General features: G+C 39.5%; 1 protein-coding gene across 1 annotated transcript in view; it reads right to left on the bottom strand.

The window, feature by feature from the left end:
- Positions 1-3,020: 3,020 nt before the first annotated feature.
- Positions 3,021-21,235, bottom strand: part of LOC119797122 — a 62,819-nt gene continuing 44,604 nt past the window's right edge. Inside the window, exons 5-6 of the mRNA XM_038306077.1 lie at positions 7,020-7,298; positions 3,021-3,068 (exon numbers count right to left, since the gene is read on the bottom strand). Coding sequence (XP_038162005.1) covers positions 3,021-3,068; positions 7,020-7,298 — 327 coding nt within the window. The remainder of the gene's footprint in view (positions 3,069-7,019; positions 7,299-21,235) is intronic.

The raw sequence follows: 21,235 nt of genomic DNA, 5'->3' as shown, positions 1-21,235 counted from the left end.
ACCCAGAATGCGGTTGTTAGTAGGTGAACGGAGAAACTGACTGCCACTCAGATTTCCTGCGGTACTTGAACGGGTCGTAGAGGAGATTAATCCCTTTCTCAGTGCGAAGCTCAAACAATCTCTTGGGGAAAGTGGATCCAAACCTCCTGTTTGAACCCCAGCTCAGTTTGAAGCTCAGTTGATCCTTCCAGGGAGAGAAGGTCTGAGAAATCCAGTTTGCAGGATGACTTCCTGCCGAGAGGCAAAGACAAAAAACTAAGTTAAACTCAGGTTGACAAAAACTAAATTTGACTCAGCAAAACTCAGCTTGGCTAGAGTACCCTGAACTGGCAAACACCCTGGCGTCGAGGTAGTGGCAGTCAGCAGCTTAAAAACACTCCGTTAACGAGGAAACCATCAGCAGGTGTGTGAGGAGGTGGACCAGAACCAGGCGCCTCCTGGTGGATGAAGGGAGACAAACACAGAAACACAAACACAAAGACAAGAGTCCTGACAAGATTAGAAGTACAGCAGAAACCAGGTACTTCTACAGTATCTGCCACTCAAAATCCATAAGGACGCTTCCAAATGGGCCAAAACCCCACCAAATTCCAAAGGTAGACTAATATTCTAATTCCCTTTTCTTCAAACACCCCAGCTTCATTAAAGGCAGGGTGGCATGATACCACACCAAACAGAGCAGCCTCCTGTTCACAATGGATGTAGAGAGGCTCTACACCCACGCTGAAACAGAAATTGGCCTGAAGGTAATTAAGGAATGCCTCCAAAACAACCCTGACACCTCCAGACCAGACACAGAGACCCTGGAACCTGCTAGACTGAATCTGGAAAGGAAAGGCGTCTTTTTTGATGAACGGCGGTTCCTATAATTTAAAGGAACAGCGATAGGGAGAACATTCTGCCGTGCCTATGCCAAAATTCACATGGCCAAATGGGGACATGAACCTTTCCAGAAATACCAGAAACAACCAAAAGCCTAATATGAAGCTAAGGCGAAAATTCAACTGAAGAAACTCTGATTACTTCCATTCAATCTGAGGCTGATCCGCCTCCGATGCAGCCAATCCGCTTCAAGCTACATTTCCTCGATTCCCAATCATCTTCCAGCACTCAACTTAAAAGCCACTCCAAATCATCTCTCGGCCTGCTCTTCAACAGGCCTGGGGGAAATATCCATATTCTCATACATCAGTTTATCTGCATTAAAGTATAAATCAGCGTTTATGTTTCCTGCCGAGGCCTGAGCGCCAAAGTTCAAACTATTGTATCAATAAAACTCTTCTAATTGCATCTTTCTCTCTCTACCAGAAACAACAAAAAGCCTAATATGTAACATCTGGGAGATCATGAACCACAGTTAACAAATTAAACTCCTTCATCCACACTCTGAACACTAATCACCACTGAAAGTTAAATGCACAAAACAGACAAACAAAAAGTGATCTTCCAGATCAGAGACAAGGATAGCAATAAAAACTTCCCAAAAAGCCTGCTTTATCGTGAAACTGCCTATAATCTCCATGTGTGAGATAGGAACTTGGGGAAAAAAGAAAAGCCCAAAACATTTCCCTGTGATTATTTTATTGTAGTCAATCCAGTCATGCAAAACAGCTTAACCTTTATTATTTATCGTCTCGTCACATCAGCAATTTGAATCATGCTTGTCAAAACAATAAGTAGTTTTTAAAGTCTGGGTAGCTGATGTTAGTGACAGCATTTTAAAGGACAGAAGAGTGAGAGGATACAATCCCTACATGCAAGGTGGGTTTATTTTCCACTAATGACTAATGACTATCTTTTTAAACAATTATACATTATAGAATTATGCATAATAGTAGATTTAATATACATACTGGATCTTTATTTTATTCAGTATAGATAAAGTGAATTGAATTAAACTGAATAGCATATGAATAAAGTACAAAGTATCCAAAATACTGGACAGCATAATGTTTAAAACCTTAAAGCTTATTTAAAAGCACCAAAATAAATTAGTAGAACATTATTATTATATGGTCGCTCATTATTGACCATCAAGCTTATGTTTACAATAAAACATGTTTCAAAAGAAACAGGGGGGGAAAAGTTTTAAGAACAATTACATATTTGTTCTCTTTTCATGTGATCTATAGAGTCTTATACTGGAAAAACGATCTAGAATTAAGTAAAAAAAATTCTTAAATTAAATGTATTTACTCTTAATTTGAGTAGGTAAATGAAATAGTTTGCCAATGGAATGAATATTTTTACTCTTAAAATAAGATATTTAGATAAATTGCACATGAAATAAGACAATGCAATTGTGTTTTCTTATTTTAAATGTAAATTGTCTTGTTTTATTGGCAAAATGTCTATTTTACCTTCTCAATTCAAGAACAAATGCACTTATTTTAAGAAAAAATGACTAATCTAGATATAGATTTTTTATAGTGTAGCTGCTATATAAAGCAAATTGGAAGGAATTTCTTTTGTCGGCTTCATCTGTTTAGCATATCCCATACCCCCTTTTAAAAAATGTCCCATTCATCCCAAACATCCTAAAGCCGAACAGACAAGTCTTTTTATCTGATCCTCTTATTTCAATCTTCTCTTAAATAAAAACAAAATTCTTGCAAATGGAGTAATACTGCTTTTTAAAATGAGTTCTGTTCTGTTCTCAGTTTTTTCATTTCTAGTTTATCTAAAGGAATAAGTGTTCATTTTCAGGTGTTAACAAAAATGAGAAAATAGGACTCTACAGTAACTTTCAGAACTATATTTTTCGAGGGCATGCTTGTATTTCTTAGAATTACAAGCTCTAAATATTCATGAAACTTTCAGAGTAGTTGCATTCCCAACTTTACATGTTGGTGTTATTTCTTTACAGGAATCAGTCATCTTACCAGAGAACCAAAATGTCTTTGCCTCTTCCTCCAAACTCTTCCTTTGATTCCTCACAGTCCCGCTGTGCCAACAACACTGATGGATCGTTAATCGGCACTGCCTTGATTGCCACCAGGGTTTTGCTCCTTTTTCCAGTTTCAGTCTTCATTCTCTGCCACGGCCTCCAACAGAAATGTCAGCAGCGCCTATTTAAAGCAAGAAGCCACTTTGAGGTTTTTACCTATCACCAATGCATCCTGGAGCTGATCTGGATTCTGGGGACAGCTTTAATGATTTTAGGGTCAGCAGTGGGTTTTCCAGCTATAACCTTAGCAGGTGTTTACCTCACAGGCTCCATTTTCCCAGGAGAGATCTTGTTTCATGTCCTCACCTGTTTGGATCGTTACCTGGCTGCTGTTCATCCAATCACCTACCAAAGTTTACGAAACGGTCGAGGTGTGGCAAGCAGAAATATTGTCATTCTTACTGTTTGGCTGGTGTCGGGTTTGTTTACCTGTGCAGCAAACATTCTCGATTCTAATCTCTTTATATACATATTTTTTTCCTTTTTGGCCTCCTCATTGGTGCTTGTTTTTTTGTGCAGCTTTTCTGTTCTCTGTTCTCTTATTGATGGAGGGCCAGGGGAAAGCTTGGGGAACAAGAAACATGTGAACCAAACAAGGAAAAGAGCGTTCGTTACTGTTGCAGCCATCATGATAGTGCTCTGTTTGTCCTTCTTTGGGTATCTGGTGACCATCATTATAAAAACTTCTCAGCCCCTGATGACAAGTGTATTTTGTGTTCTGGAGATTTCTGTGCTTTGGTTAACTCTACCCAGCAGTTTAATTCTGCCTGTGCTTTACCTACTCAAAATAGTAAAACAACCACGTGGACACCATAATAGTGACTGAAGACAGTGAATGGAAACTAATATAAACATAGACTGTGTCAGCCTGCTTAAATCTGTCTGTTTAATAGGTAAGACGCTCAAATTAAGATTTAATTGAATTTATGCTAAGAGATCTTTGGAAATTTTAAACTTGTATTATCCTTAATTAAATTTGAATAGTTAATTTGAAGCTAGGAAAGGTATAGTGGCAGATTTTGAAAACTATCTAATGAGTGATACAAGATACTCAATACTGCATGAAAAATAATGGCATTGTCATGATAAAGCAAGTTTATAATGACCAAATGTATGGAAAACCTAATAAATTGTTACACATACTGACCAGCAGCAGTAGATGATTCTGATTCCGAAATAAATGAGGATTAAGATAAAATGTATTTGTCCCCCAGCCTGGAGCAGCAAACCAGTAGGGCGAAATTCAGTTTCGGGATATAACATTCAAGAAAAAGACAAAACAGACACTGTACATAGGGAGATGTGGTGTCCGAGGTTTTGCTGCTGTCAAAGGAGCTGCCCTTACAGGTAGAAAAAAAAAACGGTAAAAGGATAACAATGGGTGACAGGAGAAATAAATTTATATTAAAAATGGTTGATAATAAAATGTATGCATAAAGGGCGAATGTTATGAGGGGAAGTTCATGTGGTTTTCAATGTAGTTTAGTGCCTGACTTCATTAATGATGTGGTGGTGGTTGATGTCCAACAATGGCTTCATTAATTATCCTTGTTTGTCATTAAAAGTGAGAGCAACAAATTTAACTCCTCTGGGCCAGAAAGTGGCACACTGCCACTCGTGCACCCTTGTTCCATACAGTTTGCCAGCCTGCTGCCAGGTTCGCTAATACTAACCTTTGGTTAGCCTAAGTAGACCTATTCAAAATAAAAACGGCAATCTCTGCTTGGCTTCTGAAACCCCTTTTTTCTGTAAGTCTGCACCAATGTTCAAAAGCTTGGTCGATGTGCACTTTAGTCTTGCCTCATTTATGTTGCGCTTTGGTTTGGCCTGAGCAAGAGAAAACTAATCCCCAGAAGAAGCCATTTCTCTTATCTATAAAAGAGCTACAATAAACTGGCAATATCCCAGCTCTGTCTGACGTGATTTCAACCTATTATTCCTACCGGTGCAGAATCCTTTGCACTCATCAACACTTATAAACATTTAGAAAACAATTATTATTGTAGCTATGACCTTAACGTAGAGTTGAAGTGTGAAAATGGTGTAATATAACTATTTAGACATATGGTATAATCTAAACATGCTGTTTGGAAATAAATTAATATTATTCAAGCCTTATGTGGGGGGTTTTTCCGAGGTAATGTGTAATCTGTAAACTCATAATGGTTACATGGTGAAATAATTTTTTGTTGAGGGGGGGCTAAGCCTTATTTGGTATTTCAAAAGTTTAAAGCATATAATGGGCAGCAAGATGGAGCTTAAACCTTTCCTATTAACAATCTTATGCTCTTTCATCTCAACCCTCATCATTACTGTGTGATCTAGATCTGGGGATGAACAGTCAAGATTTTTTGTTTTGTTAAGTCAGTTTAACCAGTTATGTGTGGAATTAAACACTTTTTTCCTGGTTATTGAATTGATCTTAAACTACAGCTTGCCACCTACTTTATTTAAATCATAAACATAAACATAATCTGTGGAATATAGGTGTATTTACCCCAATGTTACATAATGTGAAGTTATTTCAACCACCGTACAGAAGTGAATAGTTTTAATCTGTATACAACTTAGGATGCCGAAGGTCAGTTTTGAGCCATTTGTTTTCTTCTTCATTTTTTTTTACTTTTTTATTTTCAATAAAATTTTTATATCAGCACATACATATGTCCACCTTTGTCACATCTCGCAATTCAAATCTTAATATCTGATTTTTATAGATCATTTTGGACCTTTCACCTACATCAGGCATACAGGCCGTCAGGCTAGTGATGGAAAAAATAACAAAAGGAACCCCCAAAAACGACGAATAATCATACTTTTCCTTCAGATAGACATTAGCCCCATTAAGAGAAACCCATATTTATTAACAACATCCATGGATTTATAAGTCACAATTACAGTGGGTTTTCTTATTTTTTGTTGTTATAGGAATAGGCAGGATAAACAGGAATAAAATTTTACATGTACGAGGAACAGCAACATCCATTTGACTTAATTGGATGTTAGAGAGCTAAGGTTAAGTCACTTTTAGATAGGTACAGAGGAGATTGCAAATAGATTGGATGGAGGTTGCTGACAATGAGGCTGTCAGACAGTAAAAAGATGTCAAATAAGATTGATAGGCATGGAAAGAAAAAATAAAGATTCTGAAAGCACAGAATCAAACAAGTGCTAGGACAAGATGGATGACAAAAGAAAAAAAAGGAAGAAATACTGTTATTTCAATTTGGTTCTTTATTCAAGTGGGAGAGTTAGAGTAATGTAAGAAAAGGAAAATCATTTGAAGTATCAACAGAATTTATTCATGTTAAGTATAACAACATCCTTGATAATGAGCATATAAAGCAAATAAAAGGGTTTACTTCTGTAGGATCTCAAAAATATACTTACAATGAAGAATACCTTAAAACAGAACTCTCATGAACAATATTCAATCGATATTAATACACTACATGTATGGGAATGTAGTATTATTTATGTTCTATAGTTAAGCCTTGAGTAGGACATCCCCAAAAACAGCAGCAGAAGGCAGAGGAAGTATCAGCTACCATTGTGGTCCAGGGAGGGGTTAGAGGCATTTTTTGTGTCCTGTTTTGCCAGGACAGGCAACGGGTCGACCCGGTGGGTTTTAAGGGGTTTATCGCTATCATTACTGACTCTGCTTACTAGTCTCTAAGGTGTATTTGTTCAAAGTTATAATCTTCTTAGTCAAAACTGTTTTCAGCAACTCTTTGATAAGATCCTATTATTAGGAGATTCTTCCAAATTCAGATATATTTGTTAAAACTTTAGATATTTTCAACATACATTTTCTTTAGTCCTACTCCAACCTCACTGTAGTTGTACTAAACAAGACTGCTCATTACTGCATGGAAATACTAAATGTATCATGTTGGCCAACAAGGGTTGGAATATTAGTGCTCAAGGTTGAAAAATAAGTAGTTGCCCATCTAATTTGGGGTTCAGACATAATAACTGTAACTAGTTCACTAATCCTATCGCGATTCGGGCAAATTTTATATTTCACGTCAGTACAAGTAATTGGTTCGTATTTAAAATATGATGGTATAACTCTCCTTTTGTTCTCTTCAAAGAAAAAGCAACAAATTGCCAAGTTGGTAAATACGGGAGTATAATATTTTCCTTCAAGATTATCAATTAGGTAACTCTGGTATTTCTCCAGAAGACGGTTGACGTCTTTGTTGTAAATATCAGCTGCTCTAACTGCTACGGTTCCGTCTGACCTCTCTAACCGAGCCAGATGGATCAACATCTGGGTGTGAAAGGCAGCTCTGTTCACCCATTGGTTAAGAAGCCGAGTGCTCATCTGGTTATCCTTCAGCATGGAGTTCTGAAAGAAGCACATTTTAAACCACATTAAGAACTTACGCTGACTTCTGTTCAATTTAGTATCTGCATTCATGTCAACCCTAACTTTAACCAAAACTTCACAGTAACCCAAGGCATATGAATCAAGCATTGCTATTGTAATGCAATAGCAGTGCAGAAACTGCATTTGAGCATCAGAAGTTAGCATCTGATGCTAATAATTATTTCAATGTGTGTCAATTTTTTTTAGGTTCCCTTTTGGGACCTTATAATTCAGACAGAAACATGAACATAATTCCTGGGCATGATATTTATTAGCATTGCCTTGAATGAACATCATTATGTGTCTCTACCAACAACTTTGTGTTTTCATAGAGGTGCCCTGCAGTGTTAGGAGGATAGAAAAATAAGGTAAAATACTTGACCATTATTGACATATCACTTTAGAGATGCAGCTTCTGTCTGGAAGCTTTGTTAGAAACTCTAATCCTCCTCCAAGCAGGTGAGCAAAAAGAGGTGAGCCACATACACTGATCTCTTATTCAAGCTTGATGTTATCTGCATGTTTTTCTCTCTGTCTAAACCTGAAGGCATTCAAGTCTATAAGATGACTTGCTCCATGAAGATCTATCAGAAATGGGGCTCAGTCATAGATAAATGGCAATGCCAAAAAGGAAACAGTCAGGCAAGCTATATTCTAGTTAGTTTTCAGTGCCAGCTTATTCAGTAAAGCCCACCCATACTTAAGGGATTAGAGACAGACGCTGTGTGCTGATGAAGGTTCTCAGTCATCCAGGTCATAGTCATTCCGTAAAAATTCAAAAAATATCCACTGGACTTGGTTTTCAAGATTTGAAGACGTTTCGCCACCTCTCCAGGAAGCTTTGAGAATTGAGAAAGCTTCCTGGAGAGGTGGCGAAACGTCTTGAAATCTTGAAAACCAAGTCCAGTGGATATTTTTTGAATTTTTACGGAATAAGAGACAGACACATTGTAAATGCTCAGCTGTAAGCAGGTCAAGTATCTCATAATTGTACAGTAAATCTAATCATGTTTCATTTTTTTGTACGCAAAATATATAACACCAATTTCTATTGCCTGTAGATCAGATCGTCAGATCAATGTCCTAAAATTAAAAACGCTAAGAGAATGTTTTTCCTTTCAGCTGTTCCCTTATTCAGAGGTTAAAATAGTGAGTGAGTGAGTGAGTGAATGAGTGAGTCTCTTATATTAGCTGTTTTTATACCAGATGCCCTCCCTGACACAGCCAGGATTCAGACCCAGGTACCAGAGATGGGGACTCGAGTTTGTGACTGGTACTCGAGTCACACTTAAGTCGCATATTTAATGACTTTAGACTCGACTTAGACTTGCATTTGAAGGACTTCAGACTCGACTGAGACTCGTGATTTCTGACTTGTGAACAATATTTTATTTCTAAGTGTTTTTTGTTTTACTAACTTGACTGATTGCCTTAACCACACACAGCAGAGGTAAAAAAAAAAACAAAAAAAAAAAAAAAACAGGGCTGTCAAACAGTCACGTAGCACTGACGTCACTGACAACGCTACGTGACATATATGCCCGCGCGCATGCATGCATGATGGACAAGCCAAGCTTTAAAAACTTCATGGCAGTCGTAGAGGAGAAATATGTTGTGAATAATGTTGTGAATTGGCACTAAATAAATAAACTGAATTGAATTTAAAATACTGCCCGCCAAGTTGGTTCTGTCTGTTCCAGGGCATTAAGTTACAAAAAGTTATTGCCACAATGTTTCTTTTATGAAAGAATTGTTATTGTTCTGGTATTTATTTAGGGTTTTTCTTTATCTCTTGTAGTTGCTAACTTCATATGTATTAATAAAAGGCAGGATTGTGATTGTTTTTTTTCCACAGCCCTCATTTTCACTTAAAAATAAAAGAGCAGACATTTACTCCTAACACTAGAAAAGGTTGTAACCACAAATGTCAGGTAAATACTGTAAGAAAATTGTTGTTTTTGAAAGAAAAAAAAGAAAGATGCAGAATTTAACTGGAAAAAAATGTGCGTGTGTGCTTTTTTTAATTGTATTTTTCATTTACCAGTTCAAGATAATGATCATTCCATAGATCAAATCAAATCAAATTTATTTGTATAGCCCTTTACAATAACCAAATGGTACCCAAAGTGCTTTACAACAAAGCCATAATATAATAATAACCTTTAAGCTATACCGTCTCAGTGACGGAGATGAAAACACAAGGAGAAACAAGCAAGCACGCAAATTATTGCACCTATTTTAATTAATCAAGTGATTAGAATTTATTGTGCGATTAATTGATAATTGTGACAGGCCTTCTCAAGACTTGAGACTTGACTTGGACTTAGGCTCTCAAGACTTGAGACTTGACTTGGACTTGAGCTCTCAAGACTTGAGACTTGACTTGGACTTGCAAAAAATTACTTTTGAACATGTCTGCCAGGTACCCTGCAGTCAAATTGGAGACTTAAACAACTACACAATAATAGTGAAAAAAGAAGAAAAATATTAAGCTTTATACAAGGATGGACATGAAAGACTTGATGAGGCAGCATGAGACCAATAAGGAAGATTAAAAAAAATCAAATCCGTAAATCCTCTAATATAGGCCCGGGACTTTATTTCACTGGGGTACAGGCCATTATTGGAAGGAGGCCAGAATTAGAGGCAGGCCTCTATTTCTATTTAAACAAAACAGACTACCTGTTAGAAATCCAGTGTGTATGGGCTGTGTTTTTTTTGTTTGTTCTCTTCCTCCACCACCAGGTGGCGGTTCTCGTTGGTCCTCCCACACACCTGCGGCTGGTTGTGCTCATTACTGAGGCATCTTAAGCGGTGGACTGCCACTACCTTGTCGCCAGAGTGTTTGCCAGTTTTGGGTACTCTAGCCAAGCTGAGTTTAGCTGAATCAAACTGAGTCTTTGTCTCTCTGAGTTCTAACCTTGTTTTTGTCTTTTCCTTTTCGGCAGAAAGTCATCCTGCAAAATGGATTTTTGGCCTTCTCCCCTTCGAAGGATTGTTTTGAGCTTTGCACTGAGCAAGGGATTAATCTCCACACGACCTGTTCAAGTTCTCCTGGAAATCTAAGTGGCAGTCCGCTCCATTGCTCCTCAAGGAACCAACCAAACCAAAAACCTGTCCGCCCTCTAACGAACCCCCCAATCTCTGGATAAACCCACAGGGACTGGATTCTGGGAAGAGAAAGTTTTTCTGCTAACGTGAGTCCCGTTCATCTCTGATTTTTGCAAGACACTGCTGAAAGTTCCCACGGACCCTGAACTGACCTCTGAACTTCCCCTCTCACTTCCAGTTCCGGTTCACCAACCCTCTGAGTTACCCTGGATCAACCTTATTGTTTATTTCAATAAACCTGTTAAACTTTTACTCTGGCTCTCTGAGTGGTTTCCTGCAGTGGGTCAGATCTCTTAAAGACATCATGACAGTACCACTGGAATGAATAAAAATTAGATTTTGCAGCTCCAATTTTTCTGTACAGCAATACGAAAAAAAAGACACAGAATAGAATCTTGGCAAAACTGACTTGCGAAGCAAAGTTTAAAATAAAATGTGTGAAAATTGTTCTGCCATCACAGCAAAATTTTATTTGAGGCAGGCTAAGTGGAAGTAGGCTACCAGTATCATATATTTCAAGGGAAATTCAGAACAATGACCTAACTGTGATCACATTTGTCTTTCAGATCAGAACAATTGTGTGGCTGGTTATACTCACGCACCTCGATCTTCTAGCTGGTCCAACTTCACGAGTTGTTTTCTGCAATTTTGGTCATAAAAACAAAACAAGCCAACCTCCTGTCTGCGGCACTGCTAATGGCACTGTCCCCCTGTAGTACTTGTATGTTACTATCGCAAGTTGTTGAGGACTGCCCAGGAACATCGTTGGTTCTAATTATAGCCTGTATACGAGTCCGGGCACTATTTACCTCCACCGACAGCCAGACAGGCTATTATTAGAGACCCGGCTGCTAATGGTGTTGGGATCTGGAGGTCTGTCCACCTTTCTCCACCAGATGGCGTACTGGATCTCCTGAGGCTGGAGCTGACTGCACCACCTGATCCTCATCTGCTTATCAGAAGACCAGTACTTATGGAGGCTGAGGGCTCCACTCCAGTGCCAGAGTGTTAGCCAGCTATGGTACAGCTAGACCTGAGCCAACCTGCCTGATTTTGCCTTGTGTATTCTTTGATCCTGCCTGATCCGGTTCTTCTCTCTCTCTGCCAACAGAACCAGATCTGTCTGAAACCTGAAACCAGGAAGTTACTCTGTTCTGAAATCTGTCAAGCCTGCACTGAACCTGACTCAGTTCTGGAACCTGCCTGCCTGCACTGGACCGGACCCAGTTTCTGGTATCATTTCTGCCAAAACTCAACCAGTCTCTGCTTAGCCCTCAGCCTTTGCCAGCCGACAGACCTCCTAACCCTCCGGGTACCAACCCCTCTGCAGCTCTGCTCACCCGAAGCAGGTATTTAGCTCACTCCTCAGTCAACCATTGGATTTTCCTGAACCATCTTCTAACCTCTCTGTCCTCCTAGTGGAGACCCTCCCGAGACCAGTTGGACCGACCCCGTTTCCAGTTGCACATTTTGAATCATTGTTCAATAAACTTTTTGAACTTTTTATCTGTCTCTCTGAGTGTTTCTGCATGTGGGTTGGGAACCTAAACCCACCATGACAAATGGAATACAGGCCAATATTAGAGGATTTACGGTATATAATTACCCTTAATCTTGTGAGCTGAGTGCTAAGTTGGGATTCTAGATGCCGGGTGTGAGCAATCAGGTCCTGCTGTTGCCTCAAGTAGAGTATCATACGCTTCATATATTCGTCCATTAGATCTCGCACCTGTCCAAATGAGAATCAAAATATTAGAGCTTCATTAAAACATATTACTTGGGACAACAGACTACTCTCTTCATACTGGCAGAGTTTTTTCAGGTTATACCTCATTGCCTTTCTCCTCAGCAAAAACTCTTCGAAGTATATCAGCTGTACCCATTGTTGGTTTCCCCATGGATTGAGCCAAGTTCTCTAATAACAAGGAAATGACGAGGGCCCCCAATCCAACAGCGTTCGCCACTGGGCCGAATCCTCCCACTTGACTACCCAGTTTCTCCATAATGGTTGGTATATCGGTTTCTCCATCAGTGTATAAGACCTGGTCTCTGTAAGAACTCAGCTGTGCAGCAGAGTTGTATCCAGAAAACCTCTCCAGGGACCTGCATGGGAAATTATATTTTAGCTATTTTTTGTTTGATAAGATGCAGCTTGTGCAAGCTCTATAGTTTGTTTTTTCAAACATTTATTTGCTAAAGTATTTTGTTCTTTTTACATAAACATACCACAACTCCAAGGCACATAAACAAGTTTATAGCTGTTTAATCATTACACACAAATCTCTTATTTATTACAAGTACATCCATTAACTGTATATGATTTAAAATAATAACTGAACTGATTTCACACTGGAGAAAATTACCTCTGTATTTAACCCATCCCCTTGGGTTGTTGGTTGCCATTGTGCGGCACCCAGTGAGCAGTTTGGGTTAAAGTGTTTTGTTCAGGCTGTGGGGATCCAACCACATACTACAACCTTCTCACAAACGCACTGCTCTAACCACTAGGCCAACACTCCCCAAAAACAGTTTAGAGAAAGAGTCTAAATGCTTTGTGAACGTCATAGTATGGCCAAACTCCCTAAAGGGATGAGCAGCCCCCCTCTGGATGAATCGAACTCAGCACTCATGAATTTATACTTCAGGCACCTTTTCCTCTGTTCTCTGTGGATGTTCCCTCGCACCCAAGCCACAAACTATTTCAGTTACTTCCCTCTGGCAGGAGGCTGCGGTCCATCAGGACCAAAACCTAACGCCACAAAACAGTTTCTTCCTATCTGCTACCAGCCTTATCAACAAGGCCCAGAGACCCCTGTGACAGTGATACTGCCTCTATACCTTCCTCGTTCAGGACCTAGAAGTTACACCACCGTAGCATCTCCAGACCTCCTGTGTTACATTAACAGACAGAAGGATGGATTTTGTTTATAAATAATTAGCATTTCTGGTGAGTATGATATATTTACTTTCAGGTTTTATGGACTATTTTATCTGGTAATTGGATGCATATTGAATCTGAACAGCTACTGATGAAGTAAATATGGCTGAGCTGTGGTTATAAAGGAGAGGATTGCCATTGTCTTAACTGGGCTTCTTGCTAATTGATCTCTGCATTCAATCTCATTCTAACCTCCCTCACATTTTTACCTGCGCTTGGTACATTTCATATTTGAATACTTTTTTTGAGAGAGAAAATGATTTTGAGAGAGAAATCTCCTTTTGAGATAATACTTTTTCACTCTGAATGCAAAAAAAAAAAAGCAAAATATGAGGGTAAAAATCTATTTTTTGAGATAACCTTGTTTCTTCTGAAATAATTTCCAATTGTCAATTTATCTTTTATGATTTGAGAAAATGTTTTCTCAAATAACATCAGTTTTTGATATGAGTATGAACAATTGTTTTCTCTAATATATTTATTCTATTTTCAAAATTATGTTCCCACTTCATATAATTCTTTCTCTTGGATTAAAAAAATAACATACTCCACAGTACTACTAGAATTATTTTACTTGTTCGTTTTACTTCATGAAAAGCCTGGTTAGAAAAGTGATTTGAATTGTTTTTCAAGTCCAAAATTAATTCTCCCGAGTGTGTTGGACTGACCTTTTCTTAATAAACTGTACATTTTTAATAATGTTTTCAGCCTAAGTATTGTGGCAAAGGTACTCACATGTCGATTCCAAACCCATTCCACTGTGTAGACTGGAAGAAAGAGTTTGCATACTCGTCCAGGCTAGTTTGCTTTTCCTCTTGAGAAATTTCTCCACCCATTTCCTGTTTCGTCTTTTTTTCATGGGAAGAACAACAAAACAGAGGTATGTTATTAAAAAGAATTAGTATGCGTTAGCTGTTCAGGACATAATCTTCAATATTAATGGCTGCAGTGGTTGTCAGTGTCCTCTCAGACACTGGCTTAAATGTATCAAATTCCAGGCACTGAGTTTCAGCTAAAGAGTTATTCAACTAGTTGCTGAGAACAACTTTGTGTACTTTAGTGTAATTTTTCATGTCATTTATTTTAGTTGAGCATCAAAAAGGAATCTGATGCTTGTCTGTATTAAAGTCAGATGTTCAATATGAGAGCATTTTTAATGCTCTTAAGTAATATAGAGTACTAAGGAGTATGGAGGCAATTGCTTAATAAATTACTCATAAATATGAATGACAAGTAAGTGAGATAAAATGCAACTAATTGATAAAAACTCAAAATATATTTAAGATATACATATATGTATATCTATCTATATATATAGATTTATATCTATATATATAGATATATATCTATATATATCTATATATATGTATATATTACGCTTAAAGCGATTATTTCGCCAAAGATTCATATTTATGAGTTTATTTCTTCATGTATTTTTAATCATGGCAGGATTGGTCATCCATACTTAATGCACATCAAGCGAAGGGCCAAAGTGTCGCTTGTGACATGAGTGATTTGTGTTAATGCTTAAATGTTTAAAGCACTGCACAGAACAGTTAAAATGTTCTCTTCTTACTATCTTCTCTAATTAAGGTCCTGGTCTTACTGAATATCCTCCACACTATTAGCATATCTTCATCAACATAATTCCCTTAAGAGTTTCTCGGATTTTTCTTAAAATTATGTCATGTAGTACTATTTTTAGTATTGATTGTAAGTACATGCCCAGATCAATAGAGAAACCCCAGCCTACACAATTAAAGAATATATTAATGTATATTAATGTAATTACTCACCAGGCGGAAAAAAATATTAACAAAAAATCAAGACAAGATTTCAGTCCTGCTTGTTTCTTTTCTTCCTGCAAAAGGTGAGGGGAATTTATACCCAAAACTGTTTGAAGAGTGGTGGTAAAGTTCACCAGCGTTGAATTTTCATGTTTGTTTTACGACTGGGTAAAGTACAGGATGCAGTACATATCACAAGTAACTACAGTGTTTTTCCACAAATTGAAAAGGACCTTCAAACTCACAAACAAGACAAACATACAAAAAATGACCTTAGCTCCATAACTAATCCAGAATCACCAAGGGCCTGGGCCTCTTCTATGATTATTATTATGAGTTGTGGTATAATTCTGCCTGTTTTTAGACAATGAATGCTGATTAATATTATTACATGTTCAAAGCCAAATATACATTTTTAATAAGATAACTCCGCTCTAATTTTTACTAAACTCTTCACATTATTGATCTCACAATGAAGAAATTTATCTCTGCGTTTAACACATGGCCTTGGGGAGCAGTGGGCTGTTGCATAAACTGCAAAAATATCTGTACGGACTTAAACAGTCAGGTTGAAATTTGAACAAAATGTTACATGACTACCTATAAGAAATTAGGTTTGTTCAAAACCCAGCTGATCATTGTGTTTAGACAAAGATTACTGATACAAAAACTATGTTTGTCATTATATGGGTTGATGATTTGATTATTGCTGCCAGTGATATGAATACTCAGAGATGTAAAAGAGAAAGCTGCACCCAAATTTAGGAAAGGACTTAGGAAATTTGACACTTTTTTTGGCATTGACTTTGAGCAAGATGCTGACAGTATTAAAATGACACAGTCAAAGTATGTCAGGAAGTTTGACATGCTGAACTGTAAGCCGCAAACTCCCCCTTGTGAGCAGAAACTTAACTAGGCTGTGTCACAGATCGGCGGTGTGGTAAGCAATATCCTGCTTGCTTGATATGTTTCCTTCCATTTCTTCTTGAACAGATGACTTGCAGCTGACAGGTGGGCGTGCCCCTACTGTAGGGGCCCTACAGCTACAGCTTGTTGCAGCGCTGAGGACTGGCTGTCATGATCTGCCCTGATAGCTCAACCAAATTGCTCATGCCTTTCACCTGCTTAACTCTCTCCAGCTCCCAATTATCACTCATCTAAATCACCTGCAGGTTGAAAAGAAAAGAAATTTCATATAAAACAGATCTAGACAATTTCATTTTTAAAGTGCAGCATTGAAAACAGTAATAAATACATAAAAAAATAGTAATATAAACATAGTCTGGTCAGACAGCTGGTCAGAACGCTCTCTATGGTGCTTCTGTAGAAGGTGGTGAGGATGGGCGAGGGCAGGTGGGCTCTCCTCATCCTCCACAAGAAGTACATGTGCTTTTGTGCCCTTTTGATCAGTGAGGTGGCGTTTACATTCCAGTTGAGCGTGTCTGTCGTAGGCGAACTGGAACGGGTCAAATATTGGCGGCAGACTAGAGACGATGTGTTCTTTAACCAGCCTTTCGAAGCACTTCATCGTGCATAGAGTCAGTGAAACAGGCCGGTAATCATTTAGTGAGGTGCCCTGAGGCTTCTTTGGGATCGGAATAATGGTGGCAGACTTGAAGCATGCTGGCACTATTGATCGATCCAGCAAGGTGTTAGAAATGTCTGTGAGGACACCAGCCAGCTGATCTGCACACTCCTTATACACACGCCCGGTATGTTATCAGGCTCTGGGGCCTTCCTTGGGTTGACTCTCCTCAGAGTTTTCCTCACTTCAGCTACGTCCAGGTTTAGTGCCTCCTTCCCCTGGTGTGGAACAGCTTTCACTGCTGGAGGCTGTTTAGTGCCTCAAACCTTCCAAAGAAGTTGTTCAGTTCATTGAGGAGGTCAGTGTTTGCTGCATCTACTGGGGGTGAGGGTGTGTTGTAGTTCGTGATCATCCGAATGCCTTTCCACATCCTCCTGGTGTTGCTGTTGTCGTGGAAAAGATCCTGGATCTTCTGGCTGTGGTTCTGCTTTGCTGTTCTGATGGCACAGTTTAAGTTAGCACGTGCTGTTCTTAGTGCCTCTTTATCACCGGACTTGAAAGCTGAGTTCCGTGCTTTTAGCGATTTCCGAACCTCTCAATTTATCCAGGGTGGTTGGTTGGCCCGAATGGTGATGTTGTTTTTTATGCTGACCTCTTCAATGCATTTGTTAATGTAGGCGGACACAGTCTTGGCATGCTCATCAATATTTAATAAGTTATATGTTTCTGCAGCCTTAAAAATGTGCCATTCAGAGCATTCAATACAGTCTTGGAGTGTTTCCATGGCGCCCTCAGACAACACTCGGACATCTTTAACTGTCGGTTTAGCCCTGATCATCTGGGGCTTATATATAGGGATAAGCATGACAGAGAGGTGATTTGATCACTGCAAAAACAATCTGAAATTAAGTAAAAATTTCTTAAATCAAGTGTATTTACACTTAATTTGAGTAGGTAAATAAGATAGTTTGCCAATGGGATGAGTATTTTTACACTTAAAATAAGATAATTAGATAATATGCACTTGAAATAAGACAATGCAATTGATTTTTCTTATTTCAAATGTAAATTGTCTTGTTCCACTGGCAAAGTCTCTCATTTATCTCCTCAAATCAGGATAAAATGCACTTATTTTAAGAAAAAATGACTTATTTAGATTTACATTTTTTGCAGTGATGAACCAGGGTGGGGCCGGGGGGCTGCTCTGAATGCATCTTTGATGTTAGAATAAACCAGGTCTAAAATGTTTTCACCCCGAGTTGCAAAATTCACATGCTGTTGAAAATGAGGGAGAGCGGTCTTCATGTTAGCCTGGTTAAAATCCCCAGCAATGATGAAAACAACCTCTGTGTGCAGATTGGAGCTCAGCGATATCTTGAGTCTTCATGGCTCTTTTGTATTAGCGCTGGGGGACACGTAAACAGCAATAATGCTAACCACACTGAACTCTGGGCAGATAGAATGGCCTACAGTTAACAGTCAGAAACTCGATGTCTGGAGAGCAGAAGCTCTTGACCAATCTAGCATTTTTACACCAGCTGTTGTTCATGTAAACACAGAGCCCCCCACCCCGAGCTTTACCACTTAGTTATTTGTTCCTATGGTAGCGGTATAGCATTAGCCCCTCCTGGCTAATGGCATTATCCAGATGCAGTCAAAACTCCATCAGAATAATGGTGCAGCAGTTACTGATCTCCTTCTTTGAAGAGAGTTCCAGTCGAAGATTATCTATCTTGTTTTCCAGCGAATGGACGTTGGAGAGCAGAACTGATGGAAACGGAGGTCTGTGAGGATTTCTCTTTAGCTTCACAGTTAGCCCCCCTCTGCAGCCCCGCTCTGTCCGTCTCGCACATCTTTTCCTTTAGCAGTTACGTTCTGCTGTTAGGTTGTTGAGATTTGTCCGTAGCACTCCGCAGCTTTTTAAACGGTCAAAAATGTAAGCATTTAAAACATTTTGTGACCGTAGCTCCAGCAGGCACTGATGATCGCAGATGCGGGCTTGAAGTCTGGTTTGTATCGTTTTAAGCGGCATATTTTGAGTAATTGTCCAGAGGAGCTGCCCCTGGCCGCTGCCACCTTGGAAACTTACACTCACCGGCCACTTTATTAGGTACCCCATGCTAGTAACGGGTTGGACCCCCTTTTGCCTTCAGAACTGCCTCAATTCTTTGTGGCATAGATTCAACAAGGTGCTGGAAGCATTCCTCAGGGAGTTTGGTCCATATTGACATGATGGCATCACACAGTTGCCGCAGATTTGACGGCTGCACATCCATGATGAGAATCTCCCGTTCCACCACATCCCAAAGATGCTCTATTGGATCGAGATCTGGTGACTGTGGAGGCCATTTGAGTACAGTGAACTCATTGTCATGTTCAAGAAACCAGTCTGAGATGATTCCAGCGTTATGACATGGTGCATTATCCTGCTGAAAGTAGCCATCAGAAGTTGGGTACATTGTGGTCATAAACGGATGGACATGGTCAGCAACAATACTCAGGTAGGCTGTGGCATGGCAACAGTGCTCAATTGGTACCAAGGGGCCCAAAGAGTGCCAAGAAAATATTCCCCACACCATGACACCACCACCACCAGCCTGAACCGTTGATACAAGGCAGGATGGATCCATGCTTTCATGTTGTAGACGCCAAATTCTGACCCTACCATCCGAATGTCGCAGCAGAAATCGAGACTCATCAGACCAGGCAACGTTTTTCCAATCTTCTATTGTCCAATTTCGATGAGCTTGTGCAAATTGTAGCCTCAGTTTCCTGTTCTTAGCTGAAAGGAGTGGCACCCGGTGTGGTCTTCTGCTGCTGTAGCCCATCTGCCTCAAAGTTTGACGTACTGTGCGTTCAGAGATGCTCTTCTGCCCACCTTGGTTGTAACGGGTGGTTATTTGAGTCACTGTTGCCCTTCTATAAGCTCGAACCAGTCTGGCCATTCTCCTCTGACCTCTGGCATCAACAAGGCATTTCCGCCCACAGAACTCACTGGATGTTTTTTCTTTTTCAGACCATTCTCTGTAAACCCTAGAGATGGTTGTGCGTGAAAATCCCAGTAGAACAACTTTTCTGAAATACTCAGATCAGCCCTTCTGGCACCAACAATCATGCCACGTTCAAAGTCACTCAAATCACCTTTCTTCCCCATACTGATGCTCGGTTTGAACTGGAGGAGATTGTCTTGACCATGTCTACATGCCTAAATGCACTGAGTTGCCTACATGTGATTGGCTGCTTAGAAATTAAGTGTTAACGAGCAGTTGGACAGGTGTACCTAATAAAGTGGCCGGTGAGTGTATGTCAACTTATGTCATGGTACTTATGTCATGTAACTCATGTGGCTTCAGTCTACTGTGGTTGACCCTTTTTCTCTCTCTGTGCTCCAGGTGCAGCCCAGATTCCTCTTTGAGTGTTTCCTTGCTTCTAAGGATTACTGTGGAAGTAACCAGGGTGAGCACGCTGAAACCCACTTAGGTTTCATCCTCCACTTCCGAACAGCTGAAGTTCTGATCCCCTTGGTGCTACCAAGCCGGGTCACCTTCACAAACCTGATTTCCGTCCCTGGCACTTCTGGCTGATCTGACTTCGCTCATCACATCCTACCTCAGCTGCTGCTCTGGCTCCTCTCCAACATCAGCCGCTCCACCTGTCACTCAGTCATCTGTGGGTTGCACACCTACTATCCTAAATTCTTCTCCTTCGCTGTCCCCTCCTCGGTTATTTACCTTCCTTCTTCTCTCACAGATCCGGTCTCTTTCTGATCCTCCAAAGGCGCCCAGATTTGCATCGACTCCTGTGACGTCTTGTTAATAAACGTCACTTAAATTAATATCTGCCTTTTGTGTGTGTTCTGCATGCAGGTTCACCACTTAACAAATATGACATACTGATAATGTTGAAGTAATGAGTGATGTCAGAAAATACAAGGAGGCAGTAGGAGGCTTAATGTATTTGTCAACATGTACAAGGCAAGATTTAAGCTATGTAGTGAGTAAAGTGACACGATACTTTTCAAACCCAACCACAAAGCAGTGAAATACTGTTAAGCATGTTTTCAGGTATCTAAAAGGCACGCAAAATAGAGAAGTATGTTTTGAAAAGGGTGCCTGTGATAACCTTATGTATGCCTACAGTGATGCCGATTGGGCAGGTGATGTATCAGATAGAAGAAGTACAACAGGTTACTGTATGAGTCTAAATAAAGATTGTTGCATTGTTGATTATGGATTACATATATGGATTATCCTCATATATGGGGTTATGAGGACATTCAGGGTAACATATCCTTAGCCAAAAATCCTGTGTACAGACAAAGATGTAAGCATTTTGATGTTCGATATTGTCATGGTTTTGAGGTGCTTGAGGTGCTTGTACAAAGTTATTAAATGTGCAGCCAAAATTACGGCATTTAGTGTTATCCGGGGAATATGTTTGTGGGGATTGATTAAAAACCAGCGAACATTGAAATAAAAAACCTCCACAGTCCCCACGCTCCCCAAAAAACTTCTCTGGGCTCGGAGAGGAGCTTTCACTGACAGGCGAAGGCGGG

The sequence above is a fragment of the Cyprinodon tularosa genome, unplaced genomic scaffold (genome assembly GCF_016077235.1).
Source record: "Cyprinodon tularosa strain WSP-4 unplaced genomic scaffold, ASM1607723v1 ctg571, whole genome shotgun sequence".
NCBI lineage: Eukaryota > Metazoa > Chordata > Actinopteri > Cyprinodontiformes > Cyprinodontidae > Cyprinodon > Cyprinodon tularosa.
Note: the sequence above shows the minus strand (reverse complement) of the source record. Positions and strands in the feature narration are given on the sequence as shown.